This window comes from Sprattus sprattus (genome assembly GCF_963457725.1).
Source record: "Sprattus sprattus genome assembly, chromosome: 21".
NCBI classification, from domain to species: Eukaryota; Metazoa; Chordata; class Actinopteri; order Clupeiformes; family Clupeidae; genus Sprattus; species Sprattus sprattus.
Window position 1 is genome coordinate 3,179,470 of NC_137919.1, and position 10,000 is coordinate 3,189,469.

A 10,000-nucleotide genomic window follows, 5' to 3' on the forward strand; every position below is an offset into this window, starting at 1 on the left:
TTACTCAATCTCATGGCCATTAACACAGCAGGGCTACAGGACACACACACACACACACACTCTTGTTTTCTTAATGTCTATGGATCACTATGTCCACTGGTTTTTAGGACACTCAAACACATGTACACAAACACACTCAAACACATGCACACAAACACACTCAACCATATGCACACAAACCTGTACACACACACACTTAGCGTTGGTAATGTTCTCCAACACAAAACGTAATTTTACAAAAACACAGGTTCTTAAATACTGCATCAAGGAGCAATGTTTTCATTGTTGTTTATAGTTGACAGTCATGTCAGACAAAGTCATAGGAAAACATCTTGCAAAGGCGTCCTTTACTTAAATGATTTCAAAACATGAAATTAAGAGCCTGATGGGCTCATTCCTTTGAGGCTTGAGAAATGGTTAAGAATAGTATTTGCGGTACATTGCCTACAGCACACACTAATTCAGAGGACTCTGGAACTCTCAGTGGTCTTAATACAGGCCTCATTACACAACCATGCTTCCTATATCACTAAGACTTTAAATGCCTGTTTGGGGAAAAAAAGAAAGGAAAAAAAAAAAGAGGAGAAAAATAAGCCCTGAACAAACCAGGCCGAGGCAGCATCTGTTAGCGTGCTAACAACGCTGTGCAAAGTCAACAAAAAGTCACAGCGCTAATGCTAACAGAGCGCTGAACGCCTCAGAGCTACTCGGGCTTTTGAAGTGTTTCATCTCAGGGAGGCAGCCGGCTCTAAGTGGAGAACAACCCGGCCCAGGGAATCAATACTCTCGATTGGGTACTTCCTGGAGACGTTCTCCTCCCCCTCGTCTTTTGTGTTCACCCACACACACACACACGGCGGAGCTGGCGCCTAAAATCTGCAACAATTACAGAGGAGTCGGCAGGGGAGAGAGCTACAAAGCGCCGAGCCGGGGCCCGGTCCATTAATGCCATCCTGGCCCTGAAACCACAAGGCTTTCAGGATGGCTGCGATGCATCGATTCAGGAGGAACCATCTGCCATTGAAGTTATTTTTGCTAGTCTCTGCACGGAAGCCCATCAGAGAGATTCAGCCTTTATAATCTTGCTCGCGTAACGTAATGCGAGTGTCAAGGCACAACGTAAAGCACTCTTTTAAAAGGTCTATTTGCTCGCCCGTTTAATGGTTTTCATCAGTGTTCATTTTAAAGTAGCACTCGTTGTGATATTTGCCAACTGCTACAGAACAGAGAGGGTTGAACATGCAATGAAATTCCAGGAGTGCTAGATTGCACCTCTCTAAACCAGATGATAACGGCAAATATTAGTAGGGATAGGCGCGCTCTACTTCAAAAAAATATAAATGCGTTTTCGGATGCGAGTAAAAGAATGTTAACTATGAGTAGAATAAAATCGCACTCTCAAGCTTTTCTCAATAATATTAAGACCAGTTTATTTTGCACAGACGCGTTTCGGCCTTAAGCCATCGTCAGTGTGTGACGATGGCTTAAGAACAGCAAATAAACAGCAGTTAGTTGTTTAGACACAGCGTAATAATCTCACCATTTACTGAAATGGAATATATAGGGTGCTGTGGTAAAGTAAAGCACACATACCTGTTAGCACCGGCTAGGCGGAGGTGGAGGTGGCGGGGGCCCCCCCCCCCCTCAGTAGGTGTCTGGTCTGTCCACTGAAGTCTGTTTGCCATGGTTACCAAAGGGTTCCTGCTTTGTCCGTGTAGGATCTGGTTCTCTGAGAAGTGCCTTTATGACAACCTTTGTATTAAATTGGTATTTTATAACTGACTGACAAGAGCTACCAATGTTACTGCTTAACTACATCCAAGACAATACTAGCAAAGGTCATCTGTGTTATTAATGGACAAGCCTAAAAGGTCATCTGCCGACAAACTTAAAAAGACAAAGCAAAGACCAAGCACAATAGGCATCATTTGCCTTCAACTTATTTATTGATGTACTGAACATGAAAAAATACAAAGTATTTCAAACACAAAGAAAAGAACATGTACATCCGTTTTAAATCTTTTAAATACTCAACAAAAGATAGACTCTATATTCCAAAAAAAAACTAAACAAAAAAAACAGCTGTGAAATCAAGTCATACTGTACAACTTCAAATAAATAAATCCCCACAAAAACAATAGAATTGAGACTCGATGGGACTGCCAACCTCCGGTCCATGTTCCCCCTCCTCCCTGGCCACCATCCACTCCAGCTTTTGCCCCCCCCCCCCTTTCCCCTCTCAGGAAAGAATATAGTAGAGGGGTAAAGGGGGGGGGGGACAAAAGCTAAAGGACTGAGTGTGTGTCTGTGTGTCTGTGTGTGTGTGTGTGTGTGTGTGTGTGTGTCTGTGTGTGTCTGTGTGTGTGTGTCTGTGTGTGTCTGTGTGTGTGTGTGTGTGTGTGTGTGTGTGGGTCGGACAGGCATGAACAAGAAGCGACCAAGCCCCACAGCAGCAGTTCTCACAGCTCATTTAGACTCAAGCTAAACCTCTACACTTCCAATAATTAACCAAGAATAAAACAAACTTGGTATAAAAAAAAAAAACTAAAAAACAAACAAACAAAAAAGAAACATGTAAACAAAAGTTGCAGTCGCAAAGATAAATATATAATGCATAGCACACTGCTGTAATAAGGGGAAGCATGAATATTAATCAGTTATAAATACAAAGCTGGATGCAAGTACAGTCATTAGTGCATCTAAGGCTCACCATACCTTTCTTTGCATGAGTGTGAAAGAGAGGAAAGGCGTTCAGGATCTTTTTTTTCTCCCTCTTTAAAAATCGTAATCCTTTTTTTATAGTCACTACGGCCGCAGAACTGCCTCGTCAAAACTCCCCTGTTGTAAATTAAGCAATATACACCTTTTTAACGATTTTTTCTTTTTAAAACAGGTTATATGCATTATGTATACATGAATACGGAAACAAAAAGTAATCAAGTAGTTCAAAAACTGTGGCTTATATTCAATCTTTACCACATAAATATATATTTATGATGTATATTTATATAGATAGAAAAAAAAAAGAAAAACAAATAACAAAAATATCAAGTCAACTCAGACCAACTTAAAAGCCTAGAATTCTTTTTTTTCAATAGCATAAGCAAGACTATCTACAGACTAAACAACCAACAAATCTGATACACTTAATGCTAGTCCATATGAAAACAAAATAAATCAAGTCTTTTTTTTGTAATTTTTTTAAAGTATACCATACTTATACTCTTATAAAAAGGAAATAAAAAGCACTTCGCAAGTCCAAAGAAATAAAGAAACAAACAAAAGAACCAAATCAACATGAAAAAGTACCTATGTACATAACTCTGCTGGCAGGAGCAGCTTCTCCCCCACAGAGCTCCATTCAAACGAAATTTGAGTTGTTTTTTTATATTCTTGAAGCTGCTGCTTCCGTTGGCTAACCTTAATTTTAGCCTTTTCCAAAGCATGTCAATCCCTTGATTTTACTATTCTCTCTCGCTTTTTAAATTTTTTAATATATATATATTTAAGTCAAAACATCTTTGACGATTAATACACCACCAAAAACACCATGAGCTTTTGCCTGAAGGGAGTGCTGAGGGAAGATCTGATTTGTTAAAGCCCTGCCCACTCCAAACCTTTTGAAAGAATTCCAAGGAGAGAATTTTGCATGCATGTTTTTTTTTCCTTTTTTTTTTTTTTTAAGTGGAATAAACCTTTGTATTTTACCTTCTGTGTTTCAGAGAAAAAAAAAAAATCTAATCTGAGCGCGAGTTGCTAGTCATATAACAACCAGAATGATTAGGCAACCCACAGACGATTTTTTTTTTTTTTTTTTTAAATAAATGAAACACTGCCATTGATTCTAGAATCTAAAGATATTAATACAAAGATCTCAAAAGGTATCTTTTACATCATAAATCTTTCCAGAAACTTGAACCTCTGCAAACTCTCTGGTAAAGATCAAAAGCTCACGAGGTGTCATATGAAGATATTTTCAAAGTATCCAAGTCAAAATATTTGTTCCAGGTCCTGTAAAAAGTTTCTCCAAATGTTTCTGTTTATAAAAATAGATGCTCTTAAACCCACATCAAAGAGGTTCTTAGCTCTTTGGCAAGGTACTGCTTTAAGAGTTTTTTTTTTTTGTTAACATTTTCTTTCCATTCATTTAACATTAAGCAACATTACGCAGCCAAACAATAATACAAGAAAAACTCAAATAAAAACAATGCAGGCAAATAAATACTTATTTTATACTAAGGCAACGCAGAACGTAAAAAAAGGCAACAGAGAATAAAAAAAAAACACCCCACTGTTACTTTTTAGACAGTGCTTCTAAAGACATGGCAACAGAATTAAAGATTTGCACGTCTACTCAACGAAAATCACAAGTTTCTTTTTGACGTTCTGAAGTTAGGCAATGAAGGGGAAACGAACAAAAAAAAACACTGAAAACCATCTCAAAACAAACAAAAAAACACCACATTGCTGGACGCTGAATATTGGATCGGTTTGTAACACTGATTTACAAATGTCATTTTGTCTCTTTTTTATCTTTTCTTTTATATACTAACGTAGAAAGGATACCACACCGTTTCCTGTTCCCAGGCCCAGCCCATGCCACGGGGATGGGGGGGCTTGGGGAGTTTTCTTAAGAAACGATAGCGAGACAAACTCTTAAGCCTTGTGCGATTTGTTAGTCTTGAAGGAGACCTGCAAGACCCGGTCGCCCAGGCGGTACCCATTCAGACTGGCGATCGCCATGGCCGCCTCGTCGTAGTTGGTCATAGTGACGAAGCCGAAGCCTTTGCATTTGTTGGTACTGAAGTCGCGGATCACCTTGACGTTGGTGACCGCACCGAACGGCCCGAACATCTGCCACAGGATGCTCTCGTCCGCATCCGGCGCCAGGTTGTAGACGAAGATGCACCAGCCCGTGCCCGCGTGCCCAGGGAGGTTGATGCCAGCCAGGCTGGACACGCCCTCGATAGCCATGGGTGAGAATCGACTGCAAGACAGGAACACATGGCAGGGACGGGGTGGTGTTGAGAACAGGGCACCATACAAAAATCACCAGCCAACAAACAGCACACAGAAAATATACACTATGGGTCCCATGGGTAGCTGACACTGCTCTCATCAGCACAGGGGGTGTGTTTCCCAAAACAGTCATTGGACAACCATCATACTCTCATTTTAAACTATCTCTACACGATGGTTGTACAACAACTCTTTTGGGGAAAAGGACTCCAGGCTGCTTATAGGCGTAGCACAGAAAGCAATGGGGCCTCAGTGTAGAGCACAGGAATGGTGGTCGTGATGAGGAATGGCTGCTGTGCATTACAATCCCATAACACATAGACCAGTGTGTGTGTGTGTGTGTACGCATTAGTGCAACCCATCCATCAGAGCTAGCCCTCACATGTAACATGCGACAGAGGCTGGTGCGTGCGTGCGTGCGTGCGTGTGTGCGTGTGTGTGTTTGTGTGCAGAGGCTGGTTTTTATAGTAATCTCTGCTCATGTCACCTGCTGCAAGGCCTAATTAACCGAACGGCAGCTCTAAACCAGATTGTAAGAACGGGAAATAAACAGCAGTTAGCTGGAAACAGACACAGCATTATGATCTCACCATTTACTGAAATGGAATATAAGTGGTGCTGTGGTAAACCTGCTGCAGAGGTTGTGATCCTGCACATCCTAATTTACTGAGTGGCAGCTCTATACAGAACTGGAGAACAATACTGAAAGTGAAACTCCCAATTCCCAGATGCCAAGCTCTACCTCCCAGAGTCAGTAGTACCACCCAAAGTAATCTGGGGATCAGGGCTGAAGGTAAGTAAACAGATTACAAACTTATATGTAAATGTTTATGCAAAGAGCTTTCAAGCTGGATCAGTGAAGTATTAACCTTTATGAATGTGTGTGTTTTTTTTGTTTTGTATCCATCAGCTTCGCTGACCAGAACACACAAGATGAAGTCCGTCACTAATTTCAGTCTCTGCCCTGCTCTTCCTCTCCCTTCCTCTCACACACACACACACACAGTCTCTCTCTCACACACACACACAGTCTCTCTCTCTCTCACACACACACACACAAAGTCTCTATCTCTCACACACACACAAAGTCTCTCACACACACCCTCACACAAAGTCTGTCTCACACACACTCTCTGACACACACACACACACACACACACCTCTGTCTCACACACACAAAAGTAGGAGTCCCAACAGCACTAAGGTCAAAGTGATCTACTCAGTCAGCACAATCATGCGGTAAAAACCAAATGAAGAGCTTTCCATTAAACCCTCATCTCCACACACACACACATCAAAAAGCTCTTCTATAATAGCCAGAATGAGCAGCCCTCTGAGGAGAGGAAATGACTAGAAAGCAGACTTTCTGTACGCTCAAGCCTTCCATGAAATAAAGGGAAGCAGGGAAAAAGGGAACGTCGTTTTTCAGTGTGAAAACCGTGGAGCAAAGCCAACGCAAAAGGAAACATTTGGGCCGTGTACCGTAACGGTTTAAAAAAACAAACAGCAACAACAACAAAAAACTGTCAACTGTGCCAACACAAGTCAAATGCAAAATGTTTTTTGAAAAAGACAGAAAGAAACTAATGGACAGGCAGAGGTGGCGAGGCACATTATCCAGGAGTGCATGAATTATTTCAGCAGCTTCACGTGAGATTAGATGCTCCAGTTGCCACCCCTGAGCACATGCGACCTGACAGGTGTGTGTGCGTGTGTGTGTGTGTGTAGAGGCTTCAGCAGGCCAAGAGCCCAGACAGTGCCTGTGTGCATGCATGTCTGAGTGTGTGTAGGGGGTATACACGTATGATCAAATGTGCACATACAAGGGTGTGTGTGTGTGTGTGTGTGTGTGTGTGTGTGTGTGTGTGTGTGTGTGTCTGTGTGTGTGTGTGTGTGTGTGTGCAGTCTGTACCAAAATGAGATTATCTTAACTGTGACATCCCATATAACAATTTAACTCATTATTTCAGATTTAGAATCAGCAGTCGACACACCTATGATGTGATCTTAGGAGCAGGCATCTGAAGGGGGTGGGGGGTGAGCTTGTGGGCGGGTATGTGACCGTGTGAGTGTGTGTGTGGACATCAGTCCTCCGTGAAGCGGAGGTGCTTGCTCGCCTCTAGCCCCTGCCATGGGAGGGGGAGAGAGTGTGTGTGTGTGTGTGTGTGTGTGTGTGTGTGTGTGTGTGTGTGTGTGTGTGTGTGTGTGTGTGTAGGGGGATGTGTGGTGGATGGTCAACCAAGGAAACAGCAGCACATTTCAGACTCACTTGACCAAAGCCTGCACACCCAGCTGAAATAAAAATAAAAACCTTCCAAATCCAGGGCAATCAGAGCGTGCAAGAGGAATATGCATGTTGGTGTATGTGGTGTTTAAGTGGATGTATCCTGTGTGTAGTGGTTGAGAGAGTGGTGTGCACATTGTGTGTGTGTGTGTGTGTGTGTGTGTGTGTTGTGAGACCGGCTGGAGGCATCGTGGGGTTAAATGCGAGTTGTCTCTGTGTGTTGCGTGAGTGGTGTGTACTGTGCGCGAGTGGTACGTCTAGTGTGCCAGGCTTGAGGGTATGGGGGTTGTGTGTGTTTTGTGAGTCCTCTGTGTGTGTGTGTGTGTGTGTGTGTGTGTGTGTGTGTGTGTGTATGTCAGGGGGAAGGGGGTTGTGGTTGAGTTGCACGAGTGTGTGTGTGTGTGTGTGTGTGCCTGAGGGGGTGGTGGATGTGCCAGGGGGCCTAATGTGGCCAGGGAGCAGGTGAGCAGAGCGCAGCAACCATGTGACCCGTCACTAGCCTTTGCACTGCCACACTGAATCACCCTCACTGCCTGCTTGAGCACAGGCTTAAACATCACACACACACACACACACACACACACACACACACGGCAGTCATAAACCTTCTACCCACCTAGACCTAGATACACTCTCACACAAGCTTGAGAGCGGTTGAAGGGGGAGGGAGGGAGAGAGAGAGAGAGAGAGAGAGAGAGAGAGAGAGAGAGAGAGAGAGAGAGAGAGAGAGAGAGAGAGAGAGAGAGAGAGAGAGAGAGAGAGAGAGAGAGAGAGAGTGAGAGAGAATGAAAGAGAAATCAAATATAATATTTGAGCTCTGAGGTCTGAGAGCAGAGCAGAGCAGGTAGTGGCTACACGTCTGTTCTAGAAGCGGAACTCTTAGCATCATTCTGATTCTGACTCAAGCTGAATGAGGTGGGATGGCTTTGTGAGGTTTGAAGTAAATAAACACACAGATAAATAAATAAAAAGTGCAAGCTCGAGGTACACACAACATTCACAGAAAAATCAAATTACCTTTTCACTCCATAGGCCATGTTTAGCAGATTGTCCAACCTAAAATGAGATTCAATGCATTAGCCTGATAACTTACTGAAACTTGAGTTAAACGGCTCAAATAGAAAAATACAGGAATGTCTACAAAGTCTAGCCTCCTTGGCCATTTCGGTACAGTTCTAAATCACCTTTGTCTTGTTGTCAAAAAGCATCACTAAGGTTAAACAACAAGGCAAAGAATAAGCAGAAAATGAATCATCGAGTTATATTTCAAACCACGGCTTGTCACCTACAAGCCTACCCAAGCAAACCAGCTCAAAAAAAAAAACCCACAAACTATTTTTAGCGTGCTTCATTTACAGGTGGAGCAAAACATGATGTGACGAGACACCAGCAGCACAAGCGGGGATGAAGGTGAAAAATGAAAGCAGGCGAGTCATCTTCGGCGCCATTTTAACCCCTCAGCTCCACCTGAGAAGCCGTGATCAACGCTGCTCACACAACACCAACTCGTTCTGGGCCAATTGTAATGTGATCTGATGGCGCTGGCGGCTGATGTTAACATGGTCTTCATCGGACAGCTTTAACTACTTAAGCTTGCTGTACTCTCATTGGCCTGCGCCCTTTCTTAAGGGGTTCCTGAGTGTGACAGGGCACACTGCTCATATCCTTTTAGTCTGCCAGTAACACCCGAAGCAGTTGGAGATGAAACACAATAACTATTGCATGCATTTGTACCTCACTTTCTAATTAAAAAAAGGACAATACGACAATATTTCAATTAATATCACTATAAATGAATCTGTTACATTGAATCACATTATATCTATACATTTATAAGATAGATATTGAATACTGGATATTAATTGAATGATTACAGTTATGTAATAGTAGTAATATAATAATGTTGAAAGTAATTAGTGTTGATAATAATAATAATAATATTTCATTTTATTTTTAACGCACTTTTCATTCCAAAGAATCTCAGAGTGCCTACATAATAGAAATTAACTATAATAATACAATAAAATTAAAAATAAATTTAAATTTGGGTTGGGCGTGGCCGTTTACCTGAAGCGCTGCGCTTGTTGTGCCAGGGGTCCTGGGTACCTTCGATTGGGCGACTGGTAGAGCTGGGAGAGCAGCGCCTGGCTGGTCTTCTGGCTGGGGTTGTTGGCAAACTTCACTGTGATTGGCTCCGAGGCTCCCGGAGGCTTCTGCCCATTCAGGCCCTTGATGGCCTCCTCCGCCTCCACCCGGCGGTCGAAGCGGATGAAGCCCACCCCCCTGGACACACCTGTGTGCACACACAAACACACACACACACGTTAAGTCAGGGACAGATATGAAGCCCACCCCCCTGGACACACCTGTGCAACAGGAGAGAAGATTGTGTGCACACACACACACACACACGTCAAGTCAGGGACAGATGGGGTCTTACTGGTTACTGGTGTGTGATATGTACACACACACACACACACACACACACACACACACACACACACACACCCCCGCAAACCAGCTGACAATGCTGGAAGAGGGTACACACACACCATCAAAGCTGGAGTACACTACATGAAACACAAGGTATGCGGTTTTCAATATCCCCGCCCCCTATCTACTGTGGGAAAGACAAAACAAAACCTAAGTGTGTTGGGGAGGGGGAGGCCTTTTGTGAATCTGACACAGGAAGTGCCA

The 10,000-nt window shown here is 43.1% G+C and overlaps 1 protein-coding gene across 2 annotated transcripts in view; it reads right to left on the bottom strand.

Annotated features, from left to right (window-relative positions):
• Positions 1 to 4,656: 4,656 nt before the first annotated feature.
• Positions 4,657 to 10,000, bottom strand: part of elavl2 (ELAV like neuron-specific RNA binding protein 2) — a gene marked incomplete at its 3' end in the record, with an annotated part of 25,356 nt that continues 20,012 nt past the window's right edge. Inside the window, exons 5-7 of one of the 2 annotated variants that reach the window (XM_080859880.1) lie at positions 9,371 to 9,596; positions 8,321 to 8,359; positions 4,657 to 4,987 (exon numbers count right to left, since the gene is read on the bottom strand). In XM_080859880.1, the coding sequence (XP_080716006.1) occupies positions 4,657 to 4,987; positions 8,321 to 8,359; positions 9,371 to 9,596 (596 nt within the window). The remainder of the gene's footprint in view (positions 4,988 to 8,320; positions 8,360 to 9,370; positions 9,597 to 10,000) is intronic. The other variant, XM_080859881.1, reaches the window with a different exon arrangement.